We start from the raw sequence: 19,886 nt of genomic DNA, 5'->3' as shown, positions 1-19,886 counted from the left end.
GATCCTCTGACAGGTTTGTCTGACTCCAAATGCTTCCTATTTCATAGAGGGCTCCATCCCCTGCAGATAAGAGATCCCCTGACAGGTTTGTCCGACTCCTAATGCTTCCTATCTCATAGAGGGCTCCATCCCCTGCAGATAAGAGATCCTCTGACAGGTTTGTCCGACTCCTAATGCTTCTCATCTCATAGAGGGCTCCATCCCTGCAGATAAAAGATCCTCCAACAGGTTTGTCTGACTCCTAATGCTTCTCATCTCATAGAGGGCTCCATCCCCGGCAGATAAGAGATCCTCTGACAGGTTTGTCTGACTCCAAATGCTTCTCACCTCATAGAGGGCTGCATCCCCTGCAGATAAGAGATCCTCTGACAGGTTTGTCCGACTCCTAATGCTTCTCATCTCATAGAGGGCTCCACTCCCTTGAGATAAGAGATTTTCTGATGGGTTTGTTTGACTCCTAATGCTTCTCATCTCATAGAGGGCTCCATCCCTGCAGATAAAAGATCCTCCAACAGGTTTGTCTGACTCCTAATGCTTCCTATCTCATAGAGGGCTCCATCCCCTGCAGATAAGAGATCCTCTGACAGGTTTGTCCGACTCCTAATGCTTCCTATCTCATAGAGGGCTCCATCCCCTGCAGATAAGAGATCCTCTGACAGGTTTGTCCGACTCCTAATGCTTCCTATCTCATAGAGGGCTCCATCCCCTGCAGATAAGAGATCCTCTGACAGGTTTGTCCGACTCCTAATGCTTCCTATCTCATAGAGGGCTCCATCCCCTGCAGATAAGAGATCCTCTGACAAGTTTGTCCGACTCCTAATGCTTCCTATCTCTTAGAGGGCTCCATCCCCTGCAGATAAGAGATCCTCTGACAGGTTTGTCCGACTCCTAATGCTTCTCATCTCATAGAGGGCTCCATCCCTGCAGATAAAAGATCCTCCAACAGGTTTGTCTGACTCCTAATGCTTCCTATCTCATAGAGGGCTCCATCCCCTGCAGATAAGAGATCTTCTGACAGGTTTGTCTGACTCCTAATGCTTCCTATCTCATAGAGGGCTCCATCCCCTGCAGATAAGAGATCCTCCAACAGGTTTGTCTGACTCCTAATGCTTCCTATCTCATAGAGGGCTCCATCCCCTGCAGATAAGAGATCCTCCAACAGGTTTGTCTGACTCCTAATGCTTCCTATCTCATAGAGGGCTCCATCCCCGGCAGATAAGAGATCTTCTGACAGGTTTGTCCGACTCCTAATGCTTCCTATCTCATAGAGGGCTCCATCCCCTGCAGATAAGAGATCCTCTGACAAGTTTGTCCGACTCCTAATGCTTCCTATCTCATAGAGGGCTCCATCCCCGGCAGATAAGAGATCTTCTGACAGGTTTGTCCGACTCCTAATGCTTCCTATCTCATAGAGGGCTCCATCCCCTGCAGATAAGAGATCCTCTGACAAGTTTGTCCGACTCTTAATGCTTCCTATCTCATAGAGGGCTCCATCCCCGGCAGATAAGAGATCTTCTGACAGGTTTGTCCGACTCCTAATGCTTCCTATCTCATAGAGGGCTCCATCCCCGGCAGATAAGAGATCCTCTGACAGGTTTGTCTGACTCCTAATGCTTCCTATCTCATAGAGGGCTCCATCCCCTGCAGATAAGAGATCCTCCAACAGGTTTGTCTGACTCCTAATGCTTCCTATCTCATAGAGGGCTCCATCCCCTGCAGATAAGAGATCCTCCAACAGGTTTGTCTGACTCCTAATGCTTCCTATCTCATAGAGGGCTCCATCCCCGGCAGATAAGAGATCTTCTGACAGGTTTGTCCGACTCCTAATGCTTCCTATCTCATAGAGGGCTCCATCCCCTGCAGATAAGAGATCCTCTGACAAGTTTGTCCGACTCCTAATGCTTCCTATCTCATAGAGGGCTCCATCCCCGGCAGATAAGAGATCTTCTGACAGGTTTGTCCGACTCCTAATGCTTCCTATCTCATAGAGGGCTCCATCCCCTGCAGATAAGAGATCCTCTGACAAGTTTGTCCGACTCCTAATGCTTCCTATCTCATAGAGGGCTCCATCCCCGGCAGATAAGAGATCTTCTGACAGGTTTGTCCGACTCCTAATGCTTCCTATCTCATAGAGGGCTCCATCCCCGGCAGATAAGAGATCCTCTGACAGGTTTGTCTGACTCCTAATGCTTCCTATCTCATAGAGGGCTCCATCCCCTGCAGATAAGAGATCCTCCAACAGGTTTGTCTGACTCCTAATGCTTCCTATCTCATAGAGGGCTCCATCCCCGGCAGATAAGAGATCTTCTGACAAGTTTGTCCGACTCCTAATGCTTCCTATCTCATAGAGGGCTCCATCCCCTGCAGATAAGAGATCTTCTGACAGGTTTGTCCGACTCCTAATGCTTCCTATCTCATAGAGGGCTCCATCCCCTGCAGATAAGAGATCCTCTGACAAGTTTGTCCGACTCCTAATGCTTCTCATCTCATAGAGGGCTCCATCCCCTGCAGATAAGAGATTCTCAGACAGGTTTTCCTACTCTTAACACTTCTCATCTCATAGAGGGCTCCATCCCTGCAGCAGGTTTGTCCCACTCCTAACACTTCTCATGTAGAACATGTCACTAGTAGAGCATCTACCAGAGGCACATTTCCTTTTAAGGGTAAGTGTATCCTCAGGCTGTGGCCCCCATAATATTAGGGTGAATGCTGAGTATTAATTAAAAATCCTAATATAAGTGAACCATTGGGAATGAACAAGTGCTGGAAAGATTTGATGCCTCAGCTATTCAGAAACTTGTAGAGTGAGCTAGCCAGGTATTTCATCAGCACATACGCCACGCGCGAGTCCCAACCATACACGGCTCAAGTACTAACTAAGATGGGAAGACATACTCCCAGGAGTAGACGCGCGCTGAACAAATACCCTGTAACATAACATAACTGTCCACAACCTCACTTCCTGTTACTAACCATTGCAGAGGTCAGATGAACATAGGGCAAGTATGGCCGCACATTTCTGTCCTCTTGAGCATGTGGTTTTAGGAATGGGCGTAATACTCACCTGGTCCATCAGGTAAAAGCGACTGCATTGAGCAGCTGGGTGGCAGGGACAGTGCATGAAGCAATTCATGCTTATTTCATGTGAACTGTCTTGCAGTTGTTGGCAGGACTGACCAAATATGTCACCAAAATGAAATCACATAACATTGTTTGCTGTTTACCTGTCTGCCAGCAATAGACGGGGCTTGATTCATTTTATTTTAAGCTTTTGTATTGAGAGCAGCCTTGAAAAGATTGCTTAACTGCAGCTATATTTACTGACTTTTTATAAATGTAGTAACTTTAATCTCTTTGAACCACTTAAGTTGATTTTACTTGATTGTTCAGACTTGTATTTGACATACTTCAGTCATTTCTGCTCTCTCACCCAGTTCTAGTTTCCACCTGGCCCAGGCCCTCCCTGGGTGGTGCAGGTGTATTCTGGATGAGGTCTATTCAAGGTGTAAAAAGCCATTGTGATGATCCCAGAATAAGGGTCTTCACACTTTTGACAACCCAATATCCCTGTGTTCATGTAATTTTTGTTTTCATTTTAGTAGGTCCTGCTGCAACCCAGACGGACAGTCGTTTGCAATGGACGAAAGGGCATCACTCTGATGACAAAAGTGGGGTGTTCTGGGAGAAAACTGACTTGGACAGATACCTCTACGCAGGTGAGTGACTCTGCCCCTCCGAGGTCTTACATGTCTATTTCATGGTTCTTTAACAGGCACGTACTTATTATCCACGCTTAGCTGTCTCTGCTGGGATCTGGATGAGTGACTGGCAGGCTTCAGTGGCCAGTATTTGACACACAGTCTCAGCACACTGGCACAGTGTCTTGCAGTCAGTGTTTAACACACCTCCTCAGCACATTGTCTTACTGGCAGTGTTTAACACACCCCCTGTGAGAAAGTGGCTCTATATATACTGGACTAAAGTAAGGTACTGTGTGTATAGAGACCACAAAACCCAGAGGTATAACAGAGGGTAACGTCAGAGCTGACCTTACTCTCAAAAGTGGTAGCATGGTCGAGTAGTAAGGCAGTACCAGAGGACAGTGTAAAGCATTTGTTGTACACACTCAGTCAGCAAAAGGGTTCACACACTCAAGGACTGAACTCCAGGCCAATTGTTTTTATATCAAAAGATATAGTTCCTTTATTTTTAGAACCAACAGGTATAAAAATATACTTTTCTCAATAATGAGTGATATCAGGTAATTACTTTGCAGAAAGGTAATGACTTGGTAAACACAATAGGTACAGGGGTTGCAGTAGGCAACACAGTTCTAAAGACAATTAAGCATTGAGCTCAATGGGTTTTTCTACACAAACACAGTTGATTACTTTGTAGATTTCTTTTGTAATTCCAGGACTGGATCCTAGATTCAGTCCTGGGGTCTAAGCTGAAAGCCGGTTAGTAAAAACGTTTTAGTTATTGCAATGATTTTTAAGGAATATAAAGGTATTTTAAAAGTTCACACTTAGAAACTTTTCAGTGAAAATCTAGCAATGTTATACAATGGGAGAAAATTCAGGTCACAGGTAAAGTATGTTCTCGTTACTTTTGTAATCCAATACTGGGCTCCTAGGTCCAGCACTGGGATCTCTACTTAAGACAGGTAAGTAGTTACGTTTCAGTAGTTGGTATGATTTTTAAGGAATATTTCAAGTTTTCAAAAGTAGACCGAAGAAATTTCACAGAAAAGCAGACCATGGATGTCTATGGAGAAAATTCAGATTACTAGTAAACCCGGTTAGGATTACTTTTGCGATTCAGTACTGGGCTACAAGGTACAGTACTGGCTTCTCTCCTGACCACAGGTGAGTAATTCAGAATTCGGTATTCGGCTGATTTTATAGGAATATTTTAGAGTTTCAAAACTTCACACTTAGAAGATTTTTCGAGTCAAACCAGTCAATGTTATCCAATGGCAGGTGGTAGACCTGGCATCATTGGCGTGAGTCTCCCTTCCATTTTTGACTGATTGCCTCCTCCGTTTTGATATGTTTTTGCTGGATTTATGCTTTGGGCACCTTGCCACTACTAATCAGTGCCACAGTGCGAGTACTCCCTATGTTAAATGTATGTACTAATTGGTTATTCCATGATTGGGTTATTTGATTTATCTGTCAGCCCCTAGTACAGTGCACCATGTGTGCCCAGGGCTTGTAAATCAAATGATGCTGGTGGACTTGCAGCACTGGTTGTTCCACCCACAGAAGCAGCTTGTAAAGTGTGTCTCAGGCCTGCCATTGCAAGGCCTATGTGCAGTCTAGCACAGCCATGTCGACTTTTCCAAGTGCACCCACTTGCCAGTCCCTAAACCTTCCCCTTGCTTCATATTAGACACCCCTATGGTAGGCCCAAGGGCAGGGTGTATTGTAAGTATAAGGTAGGGCATGTTCTGATGTGTGTAGCATGTTCTAATAGTGAATTACAGCCATTTTCGTTTTTCACTATTGAAGGCTACCTGTTCTCCATAGGCCAGAATGGGCAGTTAAGATTATTACATTCTTATAATCCTAACTGACTCAGGGAACATGGTAGAAATTCGAATTTACTATCCCTGAACTCAGAATAATAAAGTAAATCTTTTAGTAAATGTTATTTTAATATTCTGTGTTTGCAAATACCACTTTTAGAAAGTAGGTATTTGCTTGCCTAACCATTTGAGCCTGCCTCTGCTGAGTTGTGTATTCCTTGTCTGGGTTTGTGTGTGACAGGGCTGGGGAATTCCAGGAGACAGGCTGGGGCAGCCCAGTGGTGAATATAGAGATCTGCATCTAGATGGGAGGGAGGAGTTGCATCTGGGACCTGAATAGGGCTGGACCTTCCCTCTACAATGCTGGCTCCACCCCCTGTGGCTTGTCTGATGTCTCTGCCCTGCACTGTGAAAGAAGAGGAGGAATCATGTCAACCGAGTGCTCCAGAGCTGTATCTTCCCTCCCCTGTGTTGGCTCCACCTCCTGTGGGCCGGCGGATGTCTCTGCCCTGCACAGTCAAAGGAATAGGAGAGTCATGTAAACAAAGTGCTCAGGAACTGGGTTGGTCTAGGCAGAGGCCTCTCTGCCTTCAGAGAACAAAGGATTTTGGGGAATAAATATTGGGACCCTGATCCCAAGAAATTAGATCACTTCTGGACAAGAAACCTTTCTTCCAAGGAGAAGAACCAATGAAGCTGTATGAGTTTGGACTGCCCCTCTGCCAGTGTGCTGTTTGCTGGGTTGGCCTGCAGTGGTTGCTTCATTGCCAAAGGGAGATAGGACTTTGTAAGGACTTTCATCTACAGAATATTCTCCAAGGGCTTGGACTGTGCTTGCCTCCTGCTGAAGTCTCAGGAACAAAAGACTTCACCTCCAGCTCTCCCCTGAATTTCCTTGCTGGGAATTCTGACTCCAGACACTTGCGTGGCGCTGGGAGCTGGAAGCGCGACGCATCGAGAAGAAGCGTGTCGCCGCCGTGGCTGAAATCATTGCAACGCCGGAGAAGCGAGCCTTCGCAGCATCTCCCTGGAAGCGTGTGTTAGTCGAAGCTGCCTGCTGTTGCATCACCGGAGAAGCGTGACTCCATCGTGAGAGTCGCCATCGCATCACTGGAGAATTGTGTTGCAGGGCCTGTAACGGCTCTAAAATACAAAGTCATCGGAAGACTGCCAGGGCGTCATTGCATCGTCATCGCATCGCCGCATCAAGGGCGCCATCTTCTCGCATCGCAACCGCAACGGGCCCGCAGGCCGAGAATCTACGCATCACCTCCGCACCGCTCATGGCCTCCCCTACTCTGTGCAAGCATTGAGGAAGGACGCAACTGTTCCCCCTGGTCACGGAACCGACTCATCTTCCCTTTTGTAAGCCTTTTGTTCACTTAGCGTTACGCATCCAGGTACTTTGTTCAGAACTTTGTCGTATTTACCAACAACTTGAACTAAGAGACTTTAATCATCTTTTAAGTAATCTTAAGTGTAGTATTGTGGATTTTTGTCGTTTGTGGTCTTGTGTTTAAGTCTATATAAAGAATACTTATTTTTATAAAACCTGTGTTGTGTCCATCTGTAGTGTTATCACTGTATTACTGTGTATATTCACAAATGCTTATCACACTGCCTCTGAGATAAGCCTGTCTGCTCGTGTCAAGCTACCAAAGGGGTGAGCAGGGGTTATTAAGGAGTGTAATCCCCCATTTCCTGACTTAGATGTAAGGTATCCTATTTGGACAAAGGTGAATGCCATTGCCAACTAGAGACCCCCAGATCTAACAGCAGGTAAGTGAGTTATCGGTTTCCAGATGAGTACTCGACTGGCAGAGTTACGGTTCTGGGCATAAACTCAGGGGTCCTCCAGGGCCAGGAAGGTACAGTTAGTACACCCTCAGCGACACAGGGGCAGCCGGGTGCAGAGGTAGTTAGGCCTAATGTTATCCAATGAGAGGAAGGGGACCTTTGGTTGGTGGCTGTTGGCTAGCAGGCCACGCGGCTGTGCGAGCTGGGCTCCTGGTCACTTGCTCAGGGCAAAGGGAGAAGTAGGATAGGACACAGGGTACACGGCCAGAAGCACTTGGGCGGCTGGGTGCAGGGTGCTTTTGAGCCGTCGGGCACTCAATGTTATTCAATGGAAAAGGTAAAAAGGGAACAAAGGCTGCAGACTCTGGGACGGTGATTCTAACACACCTCATCAACACACTGGCACACTGTCTTACAGGCAGTGTTTTACCACACTGCCTCAGCACACTGGTACACTTTCTTACAGGCAGCATTTAACACACCCCCTCAGCATACTATCTTACAGGCAGTATTTAACACACCGCCTCAGCACACCGGCACACGGCCACACGGCCTATATAAGCACCGCAAATGTCATTTCCGGCACGTATGATGTCAATGACGCCACGTGGAGCCACACGATGCACCCATACCGGTGCACAGGGGTACTGCTCATGAAAAAATTCTGGATCCAGCCTGATGCCTTGGGATAATTTTAAGTTAAGGAACCTGAGGCTAGAAGTCGCTATCAGATGTTTTGTTGAAGTAAATGCAGGGTCTAGGCACGGACACCTCCATGGTCACTGCAGCAGTTCAGGGACCTGGGGTTTGGGGGAGTTGGCTAGTGCAGCTGGAGCTATGCGAGGGTGCCTTACTAAACATGATTTTCTATTTTCGCCCCAACCCTCCACCCCCAAAATAACAGAGGATTTCTCTGTGCACCTGGGGAAATGTCTTCTTCTTTTAAGTGAAGGTTTATTAGAGTTTTAAGTAAAAGTGTACACAGATACCAATAACTTAGGGGCAGCTCTTGATTATGTTGATGTCTTAAAGCATCTGAAAGTTATTGAGCAAATAACTGGCCCTACCTCCTCGAGCCCCCATCAACATTTGCTAGCATATCCTGCGTATTTTACCCAGTAAAGGATCCCTCCATGCTGAACAACTTGCGCTCCTTACAATAATTATCACATGCCCGGTGAGTCCATTAAGATAATTCGGCTACCCACCTGCAACGCGAAGAACCTGAGTGCTCAAACGTTTGGAAGGTTTACAAAGCTTGCCAAACCTTCCAACATGTAATTAAGCGATGATTTCCAAATCTTATCAGATTTGTTACTTTCACCTTCAGTATAGCTTGAGAGTTATTCCGTTGCTAAGATGGTCCACAACTTCCACCCCACTGGCTTGCCTTGGCCAGTTTGCCTGCACCAAAACAGTGCCGTACTGAAGATCTATCAGATCTTGGGGCACCTTCTAAGCCCTGCGTTCTCAAGCCCAATATCGCCACATCCTGATCTTTCCAATAGGGTGGTACAAGATCTTTCTGAATATGGCTAACCTCTTCTTCCAAACGAAAGACCACCAGATGTGCAATGTGTGACACACTGGCCCTCAACCCCTTCAACAATTTGTATCCTATTTGAGACTATATGATGTACGTGGGGGCCGTACCAGTTGTACAGTAATTTATAATGGAGCTCTTTGGGTTTCACTTATCTCAGCAGAGCCTCTTCCAGTCTCCTCAGGATAGGTTTTCTGAGATAATGTTTCCAGTTCAGTTTAGAGGTCCCAGTAGAGGATTGCTGTGAGTGGAATAGCGTTGTAGAGACCCTAGTGATCGTTCATCTAGGTCCAACGAATGAAGAAAAGAAGGTTTCAAGCAGAGACTTCTCTTTAGTTGCACCAGTTTAAGCTGGGCTGCATCATCTTTAACGCTCGGTCCGGCTCAGCCCCGGCTTTTATCACTTCTGAAATTCAACCTTATGTTCCTCCCAGGGAGCTACGTTCCTCTACCCAACAATTGCTCGTAGTCCCTCGTTTCAAACACAAAAAATGGGGAGGCTCCAAATTCTCCACACTCTCCCCTGCATTCTGGAACTACCTTCCGGCCCACCTGAGATCCTGCCCCCAGTATACACTCTTCCGTAAGGCACTAAAAACCTTTCTCTTTACACAAGCTTTCTCCCCATAAACCCCCTTTCCCGTGTTCCTGGTTTCCTGCCCCTCAGGGTTTCAGTACTGTACAGCGCCATGAAACCGCCTGGTGTACGCGCGCTTAAGAAATATTTTAAACTCAAACTCAAACCTACCTTTAAATCGGGCTCTAGAACCAGTAATGTAGTCTCTTCTCTTCCAATCTAACGTCTTCTTTGTAAATGTGTAAGGATTTAATTTAATAATGTTTCTAAGAAACAGATCTGTTATCACTCCGCATCCTCCTCGTCACCAGATGTTGCGTCTTTTCTCTGGGTAAGGACAGGGTTCCCAATCAATCAGTCTGGGTGAAGGAGGAAAGATGAATATCCCCAGCATGAATGTTGCTGTGTCCTATACCTTAAGCACCGTTCTCATGGGGCCGCTTCAGTAGATATGGAGTGGTCGCCTACAAGTGGTTAATGGAGCTATTCATTACAGTTTGTTCCATGTGAATCTATGATTCTAGCAGGATGCATTCGTCCATAACTGAGCTTCTTGGTAATATAGTTTTAACTCCAGGAATGACTCCTCTTCTCAGACCTAGACTTCTGCAGGAGTTTTAAAGGAATTCTGGGCTGAGATTCCGTCCACACAAATTGTCATATGAATTTTCGAATGGCCTTAAAGAAGGTTGCTTCGGCCACGATTGTTAACCCCTTCGCTGCGGGGGTTATTTTCCCGCTGTGCTGGGGGGAGGGGGGCGCGCACGTCGCCCGCATGCTCATGACGAGCTGAGCTCGTCATGAGGCACAGCGCTCCTGTGCTCATGACGAGCTCAGCTCGTCATGACCACACCCGTTCCTGTGGAACGCTCAGCACAGCAGCGGAATTATCCCCGCATGCGAGCGTTCCACGGCTCATGACGAGCTGAGCTCGTCATGAGCACCGGAGCGCCGTGGCTCATGACGAGCTCAGCTCGTCATGAGCATGGAAGGAGTTAAGGTCGCACATTGGTACAAAACTCTTGCCAGATGTTCATTGAATCGTGGCCGATCTTCCAAACCACGTTAGGAAAAGTGAGAACCACCCATGTAGGTCTCTGAGGAATCAACCAACTAAAAGCGCCTTTGACCACAAATAGTTCATCAGCCCCCTCCATGATCTTCACCCAAAGATGCTGGACATGGAGGGATAGCCATCAACATGTCAAAAAACTGTGTACTTATTTTGTACTTTGCCTTTTCTTCATAGGCACAAAGTTGATACATTAACCCAAGGAGATAGGTTGCCAGACGGGTCAGAGTGAGAAGAGGTTTGACCATGAAAAGTCAAATTTTATGCTCTTTCTCTACAAATATTTCTGCTTTTCACTGCCAGGCCTGCTGTGCCCTACATGTAACCGCACACCATATACACTTAGGGGGAGTGAAGGAGTCCAGGGATGACATACTGCATACATTTATAAGTGAATGTGATTAGGCAGTCCCTCCACTAGGGTAGAGGTTAAACGATGCCTGTGCATATGGACGTTCTTCAGTGTGCTGATAGGAGTCCACTTTGTGTGGGCTTCAAAACCCTTACATAGCCTAGGACTCGGCTGGACACTAGACTGACAATCCTATGGAGCCCTGGTCTGGAGTTATGGTGATGCAGACCACTGCAGCAGAAAACATGCGGGTCTATCAGAATGATAAAATTAGGGGCAGGTTGTCACACGGACACTGTCTCAAGAGGCTTTCGATGCTCCAGACATTATTAATAAGTGAAAGGAAAAAGTTGGGTCACAAATTGATACTGACAAATTTAAATACTTTTGTTCTTCAAGGGACGAATCTTTGTCACATCTAATATCTGTGTTTATATTTTAACCCTATTTACATTTATGCACTACATGCCACCACTAATAAAACCTGGAGTTGCTGCAGTATTAACTGTGGCCCTTCAGAAGATGTTCTCTTTGCTATCTTACGATCTCCTATTTTTCAGAAGATGTTCTCTTTGCTATCTTACGATCTCCTATTTTTAAGATGTTGTGTTTAGTGAGATAAGTAAATTGATTGGGTGATTAATTCAGATGAGTATGAAGCCAGTGTTGTCAGGAAGTCTTAAAGATATTGGAAATAGATCACTAACTTGGGTTTTCCCAGATTATGATAGTTCACAAATTTGAAATATTGGGAATTTGAGAAAACCTTGGGGCATTCTATACAGTGATGTTGAAGGATTTTTAGATTATGGATGCAGTGTTTATTTCTTGGGTTGTCTTATCTTGATGTAAGTAATGTTTAAGTTTTGATATATTGATTGTTCTATACAGAATATGGTCCTCATGTAATAACAGTAATAGAAAATCTGTGGCTATGAGTAGAAAGGGATCAAACTGCAGTGAAACAGTAACTCACAAACCCCTCTTCTGAACAGGAGAGGATGAGATGCTGAACCCAGACCTTCTGTTTCGCGTCAAGGAAGAGGTGGAGCCGTGTCCCATATACAAGGAGGACTCTGATGACGGCGAGTGCATGGATCTTTCCAATCCAAGTGAGTAACCGTCTTTCCCAAGCACTGCCATCACTTTCAGTGTTCAAAGGTTTTCCTTCAGGCCTTGAAGGCTCTGCTTTGACAGATGATCACTTATGCAGATCTTTTATGCAAGAAGAGCCCTATAGTGATTGCAATGATCTTTAGTCCTGCTTTGAAAAAAAGTGCTTGGGACGTGCTCCTAAGGAAATTCAACAGCATTATCAACTTCTGAAGCATAGTAGGGACTTGAATGTCATATTTACCATTATGGAGGGTTACCCTTGGTTTTCGAAATGAGATAATGTCCGCAAGATTGTTGCGTGGCCCAGTGTATATCTCTACTGCGTATAAGATATACACCAAGTAAATCAGTTTGATCCCTACATCTTGTAGGACATATTGTTGGGTCCTCACCCACACGTCCCACCTGTGGCCTGCTTCATCATTAGACCCACGTCCCAGTCACCTAGTGTGAATGGGTGGGCTCTACGCGTTCCTAAGCTGAGCACTTACTATAGATGGTTAGTGATTGAAGTCTAAAATTGGCTGACAGATCCTTTTTAAAATTCTTTAATGTGTTGGTCCTTTGGAAATGTTAAAAAAAAGAGCGATGTTACGAGGGTATATTGACCCCTTACATCCGTGGTCGACATGTTTCAGCCTTATCAAATGCCTTCTAGGTCACTCGGCTTTCTTCAGGACTGGTGGTGGTTGTTAACCCTTATATCTCAAGGTAGCCTATTGCTCCTTCAATTATACGTTTTCATACAGTGATATGGTAAGAAAAATATGCATGCAACTGATACTGACCATGTTTTAGGACTTCTTCCTTTGTTATGATGTAAACTGAATAGAGAAAGAAATAGGATAACATTGATCAGGTTTTTTATGCATTCTTCATGTTCAATGTTTATTCTCCAATGCTATTGTGATGCTCTGCATGCACTCGTGTGGTTTATTCCCTCTATCTATATTTTTATGTGCTATTAAAAACATTTTAAAAGGCACTAAGGATGAACAGTGAATGACAATACATACATATACTATACAACATATACTATACAACATGCATTGGTTGTTCGCTTCGTTATCGGGAGTAAAATGTAATCCTGAATTTCACCTACATGGCCTATGTTTTCTTAAGGCTACAAGGGATTATAGGTAAGGATCGTCCTTGTAGTCACACTCTGCTAAGAAAAAGTGTAAAAGAAATTAGTGTAAGAAAATTAGCGTTGCTTGTTCCGTGGTGACATCCTCTGATCTCCAGAGGTACGTTTTACACTTACTTCATCAAAGAATGTGTCCACATCCTCACCTAACTCATGGCCCGATACACTGCATGTTACGGTTCGGTCTGTCGCTTCCGTATTTGAAAGCAGCAGCGTATCCTGTCACGTAATTGGGAAATATCACATGGTTTCGCTGTGCTCCCCGAAAAACGTAGTCAAATTAATACGTTTGAAAAAAAAGAAAGTGTTTCAAGAAAAAGACAGTGGTATTGGTCACCCCAATTATTTCCTGCTTTTTAGGTCTCGCCTGGCGACGCAGCGCGAAAGCGCTATCGCCAGCGAGATCAATTGTTGCTGACTTGCCTCCCAAGGGAGACAGGAGATGGGCATGCGCAGGACGGACTGGAAATGTGAACGCGCCGTGCACATCTCCTGTCCCCCTTTCCGTCCTCAGCAGCCTTATGCACTTTCACTTTCCATTCTCCACGTCGGCTGCACGGCGTGAAATACACAAAATGCCCAAGACGTGTCAGCGCAGTGGCGCTTAAAATAAAATATGCCCCCGATGGAGTGGCCCTCAACGGCGGGACCGCTCAGGACAGGCAGTCGCTAGTGCCAGCATGCAGCCCCACTCACCGGGCTGCTGTGCAGAGACTCTTCTCGGCGGCCTGCGCGGGGTTCCAATGCGACACCCTGCAGGGACTCCCTCAGCATACGGGAGCCCTGCAGAAACACACCCCGCCTCTCCACTTCACCCCGGTCCCCTCCTGGGACCCGGGACTTCTCAGGACTCCCACCGCTACCGCGGGCTCTCCCTTCCCCATGGGAGCATCGCATCAACGAGCCACACTGGCCTCTTCCGGCTGCGTCACAGGCCCCGCCCATGTCAAGGGCAAAGATGCCTGACTTTCTGGTTTCGCCGTCACCTCCCCCCCTCCAAACCTCCGGCTGCAATGGTTATTTTGTGCTTGTTATATTTATGTTCTCGGTGTCTGGCTGTTATGGATACAGCCTCTGAGCGGAAGGGTGACTGGAAAGTCCTGGGCGGCCATTAATGCTAAAGGGCACTGGAGCCGTGAGCTGTGCATTGTTAAGGGTATTCTTGATTTGTGGCCTGGAGAAAAAAGCAGACGTGACTTCTGAAGCAGTAATTGGCAGATGAGCAAGAACACAGTCGAACAACACACATGTTCATTGAAACGTCAATCAAAGTGTGTTTGGGGGCGATTGCATTTCTTTAAAGACAGTGACCTTGACTGCCGATGCTTGTTTGATAGCAGTTGCTACGCGGGTTGAAAACAGGCCGCAGGGCCCCTTAGATGTCATCACTTCAGCACATACGGGAAACTCCGTGCCTTTACTGCACACCACATTCCACCCCACATATTTCCTGTGAAGGGGCACGTCGTCAAGCTCCTGCCTTCAGGGCGTTCCCAGCGTGCCTCTGATTGGAGGAAACTCATCGGGCGTCCTATTAAACCCCCTTTCACAGTGCACTCCAGTGAGAGTATTCATGAGCGTATCATGGGAATGTGACTGCACTTTTTAAAATGCTTACAGAGTGTTGCACCAAGCACACCCTCATTGGTAGATAGTGGACTACTGTCCCTCTTGTGTGCTTAGCACATGCGGGTGGGGGGCAGCGTACCATGTTTTGTGAATTCATAGTTGTGAGCAGCCTTTTTATTGATGTCACTGGAGTGGAGGCCTACTGGCCCACTCATGTAAGGTTCAATTTCTATACTCTTAATGCTAACATCCGAAGTGTATGCTGTGCATGTATGTGGGTGTAGCCTGCGTGGTACAATTATGGTTTGTGTGCAGGGCCGGCTTTAACGCTGGCAGCCCCGTGGTGCGGCAATATTTTTTAGAGCCCCCATATGATCTCCTCATCAGATCCCACCACTACCACCTGGCAAAAAGTGCCCCTCTCACTCCATAGCCTTCTCCCACATACATTTAATTAGTTTTAAAGCACTGGTAAAGGAAGGCTTTACTAATCCATTCAGCTATCCACATAAAATATAGATCTGTTCTTTGCAGCAGGCATATAGACTCTCCGTGCTGCCCTATGGCGATTCAAAACTGCAACTAGACAAAACTGTAATCTCTCTCTCTAGCAGGAACATAATCACAAGAGTTATCTTGATATTTTTATTGCAGCCTGAAAGCTGGATGCACAAGGAACTGTGCAGCAGGTGCTTTTAAAACTGTAGTTATTGCCAAACAGAGCGCCCCCACTGAGGTCAGTGTACCCCCCTCCTGGTCAGCGCCCAGTGCATCGCACCGTCGCTCCACTCTAAAGCTGGACCTGTTTGCGTGAGTGAGCCTGAGCAATGGAGGTCTGTAGAATACATTTTGGGTACCCCAGTTCTGGCCTTCTGCACAAAATTGAGGTGAGATGCTTTTCTCAATCACTGGAAATGCATTTCTGACCGTCAGAAAACTTGAGGGAGGACACCCAGACAGTGAAGTGAGGGAACAGGATACAAGGCTCCTTTAGGAATTCCGTTAGACCTTATCGATGAGCAAGGAGCTGCAAATTAGTCTTCCTGCATTGCTGTTTGATTAACTGCTGGGTAATATTGCAGACTTGTGTTCAAAGTAAAGAAGCTCCTTTGGATGAGGCCCAGCCTTTTATCTTTCCTTGACCACACTTTCAGTCTGTCTGATGACAGCCAACTGATGAAATCTCACCCCTCTTTGTGCCTTTGTTGTGGGTGCTCCTGACTGGAGACAACCCTGCTGTGAGAAGAATCACTGTGCTCAAAGGCTGTCTCTGGAGAGCAGCTTGGAAGGGACACTCGAAAGGTGAATTGGTTCTGAAAGTGCATACAGTCGAAACACATCTCCAACTAGCTTTAACTGTGTAAAACTGGGAACCCCATTGGTTGTTCCAGTTCCAAGTCCTCAGTGGCCAAAAAGGGAGGACTGCTGTGCAATCAGAGCTGGTGTCTGCCTGAAAGCTAGTTTCCCAGAGGTGAGGACAACCCACCCAGGTCAGACCCATATTTATTTATTCATTTATTTATTTATTTATATTCTTATATAGCGCCAGAATTTGACCCCCGAAGGGGTATCTCCGCGCTTCTGCTTTACCAAAGGAGCTAAGACCTAGTTCTGAGCTGTGAGAGAGATTGGGAGAAATTCTTAGCAGGCAACAAATAGAAAAGTTTTTAAGGTCTTCTTGAAAGATTGGAAGTTAGTGGTATTTTTAAGAGTAAGGGGCAATGAGTTCCAAAGAATGGGGCCTTTGTGGGAATGGGCTCGCCCTCCCTGCCTAGCCTTTTGTATCCTTGGAACCTGGAGCTGTTGCTGACTGCTAGAGCGCAGGGTGCAAATAGGTTTATAGAGAGTGAATTTTTCTTTTAAGTATTTAGGTCCACTGGCAAACAGACATCTGTGAATAGTGCAGCAAATTTTGAATTTTACACGCTGCCTAATAGGCAACCAGTGAATTTTGACTAGGAGGGGGAGCGAGGCAGACCTTGGCTGGGCGTTGAGAACTAGTCTCGCAGCGGTGTTCTGGACCACCTGTAGTCTCTGTAGTTGGCCGAGAGTAACAGGCCATTACAGTAGTCCAGTCTACTGATTACCAGGGCCTGGACGAGAATTTTCCTGTAAGAGTCTGATAGGAACGGGAAGACGCATCGTAGCAGGCCAATGACCCGGAAGCAAGATCCTGCTTCTTGATTTGTGTGCTCTTTAAGCAGAAGTGTTTTGTCTAACCGCACACCGAGGTTTTTTACGGTCTGTTTGGGGCTTGGTGTTGGTCCCAAATCCGGGGGCCACCATTCAGGGGACCACAAAAGTGTGGCCTCCCCGAACAGCATGACCTATACATGATACACTACTGCTTTCGAAAAATAAATAAATTAAGAAGATGTCACCTGGTAATCCAGGCGTGCTCAACCGTATACTGTCAGTGCAATGGTAAGGGATCCAACATGTAAAACAAACAGACAAACAAACAGATAAAACACTATGAATACAAACAATAACGATGTGAATAACTTTTCGTGTTTTATCTGTTTGTTTGTCAACAAGTAGTAGTGTAGCAGTAGTGTATCATGTATAGGTCCTGAGGAATGCATCAAGAAAATCTTATGAAATGCTGAAACATGTCGACCACCAATAAGTGCGGTTATTATTTAAAACCTGCACCCACACCTGCCTTTTAACCTTAGGGTTTGGGGGTTACTAATAAAATTCTTTTTTCCACCCATTCACCTAATTTTAGTACCCTTCACTTTTCCACTCCAATCACCATACACTGCTTTTTTCATTAGCCACTACCACACTCCTCTGTTCTGCTCTCATATCACATTTCGGTCACGGTAATGTTTACCGGCCGTCTTGTCTCCTGGGTAAGGAGATCCCATATGATGACAACAAGGGCGGTACAGTGTGGCTTCTGATGGGAACAATACATTTTTCTCCTAGTACTCTTGAGTCTCGACTTGACCATTTACTAATTATTATTTCTCACTGACACTGTTCTGTGCGCAATTGGTATAGTGGTTCTTACTGTCAAACTCTCCTTTCTCTTTTGACCCCCAGATATTATTTGTTGTGAAAAAAAAAAAAAAAAAAAAAAAGGGTGTAACGATGTGTCAGAGATCGTTTAAAGCAGACTAAGGTACTGTGTCATGAACAGACTAATCACTGTCAGGCGTTTTAACGGTTGCTGTTCACCGGAAACAAGGGCATTTTCTATGACCAATGAGCGGATTATTTAACGATTACTCCACGGCCCTGGTTTATTCCTAGAACAAACAATACTATTTCATAGCTCTCACAACTGTAAGCTTTTTCATTTACTTCAGAAATGTGCTCAAACAAACGTAAACCCATTAGATCATGTGCATGTCACATTATGTGGGAAAGTGCTTAGGCAAAGTGACGAACTGTGAATCAACACAGATTTATAGAAGTCTTAGGCTGCATTTAGATTTGTGGCAGCCTTGCCTCGTTCTGTGAATCCCTATCGCTCCTTGACAACAACATCTCTTCAATTTCTCCACCAGTCACATTACCTGGCGGCCATCGTGCAGATTCCCAAGCCCCCCTACTGCCAAAGATCTTTCTAGGTAATAGTAAATGCTGAGAACAAATGCTTCCATTCGCTCTTCCTCTAGCTTATCGCGCCTTGATATCGAGGGAAGCACAATTCCCAATCATTTGGATAAACTTGCAATTAGCAGAAAACCAATGGTGCTTTATATACAAAAAGAGCAGCCTTGAAAAACCTAGTGTGCCCCCGTCACAATAAAAACACTGAACATAATCTTCACAAACGTTATTTACAAAAGTTTAAGCTATTGCCATTTCAAATTAAATAAATTATTTAAGTATTAATTATTTAAAAAAATTAAAAGCCATTGTTATTTGTAATATCAATACATCTAAGTCACGTAAATACAAAACATGTTGCATTACAAATGCTATAGGTGGCACATTTGCGAAAGTTATAACTATTGGCATTGTAAATGACAAAGCTATTAATTTAGCTATTTTAAAAAATAACACTTAAATTAAAAAAAATTCATTTATAAGACCAATAGCTCAAACTTTCCTATTGCGAGCCCTATTGCATTTCCAATGCTTGTTTTTCCACTCATTGGGTACAGATCCTTCCCTGAGAGAATGGTTGATTAGTGCTTGGATATGGGGTCCAAGCAGAGTTTGCAGGGAGGCAGTTGTTTTGGCTGACAGAAAGTCATCTGGAGACCCTGATTTTATGTGGCTCATGAGGGAGGTGAGATCTGAGTCATTGACTGCTGGAAATGCCGTAAGTGTGGTATTTCTCTTTGTGGGTAGAGTAGAGGGAGAGAGAAAGTTGTCACTCTTTTGACTGGAGGCCTTTATGATTTTTTCGTAAATCAAGTTGATTTTATTTTCGAAGAACAGAGAGATTTCATCACATAATTTTTGAGAAAAATCGTTGGGGCTTTGTTATGACCAGATTCTCAGACCAGATAGAACCAGCTCACCAGAGCAACACCAACCTGGCCAAAACGTAACCACCTCCCTCCTCAGGACCCATCTATCCAGGCACCTGGGTACCTACCTGAGGATGGGGAACTCGCAATATACAAGCTCATATCATTAGAAACACCACTAAATCTATAGGGATTACTAGGAATACTCACTGATTACTAAGGACGTCCATGCCCTACACCACACTCATACCTCATAGTCTCACGACCATATGGGTCCAGACTAATCTACCCTGGGGCAGTTCTGATTATTTACCATTACACACTGATCACCATCAGTGCTCACTCGACACGCAATCCGGCGTGCCTTACACACTGGGCTGCAGCCCCAGTGCTCTCTTCCTCCCAATCCGGTCCACAATCCGGCGGACCTAGACACTGGTATCCACCCCAGTGTTCTCTCACTCACAGCCCGATCCGCAATCCGGCGGATCTACACACCAGTCTCCCACCTGGTGTTCTCATTAACGCCGCTTACCAACGACAATCACTTTCCTATGAATACCTTCAGCTCTCTCTCTCTCTATGTTGGGAAGTTTCTCTCACTATTCACTAAAGGTTCGCTACTACAATAATATTATGGGATGGCCGAATCACTTAGTGTATCTATTTTCTTAGCTCAAGGGCTCCTCTCTCTCCCTAATTATTCAGTGCCTACTTACCGGATCAGGGGCAGCATCTGTTCTGGCTGTA

At 45.5% G+C, this 19,886-nt stretch overlaps 1 protein-coding gene across 3 annotated transcripts in view; it reads left to right on the top strand.

The window, feature by feature from the left end:
- LOC147706814 (uncharacterized) overlaps positions 1–19,886 on the top strand; it is a 160,257-nt gene that overhangs the window by 54,706 nt on the left and 85,665 nt on the right. For all 3 annotated transcript variants that reach the window (XM_086925941.1, XM_086925942.1, XM_086925940.1), the window contains 2 exons: positions 3,600–3,716; positions 11,867–11,983. In XM_086925941.1, the coding sequence (XP_086782067.1) occupies positions 3,600–3,716; positions 11,867–11,983 (234 nt within the window). The remainder of the gene's footprint in view (positions 1–3,599; positions 3,717–11,866; positions 11,984–19,886) is intronic.

This window comes from Lissotriton vulgaris, chromosome 6 (genome assembly GCF_964263255.1).
Source record: "Lissotriton vulgaris chromosome 6, aLisVul1.2, whole genome shotgun sequence".
Classification (NCBI taxonomy): domain Eukaryota; kingdom Metazoa; phylum Chordata; class Amphibia; order Caudata; family Salamandridae; genus Lissotriton; species Lissotriton vulgaris.
The sequence above is the reverse complement of the archived record's forward strand: the minus strand, read 5'-3'. Positions and strand labels throughout refer to the sequence as shown.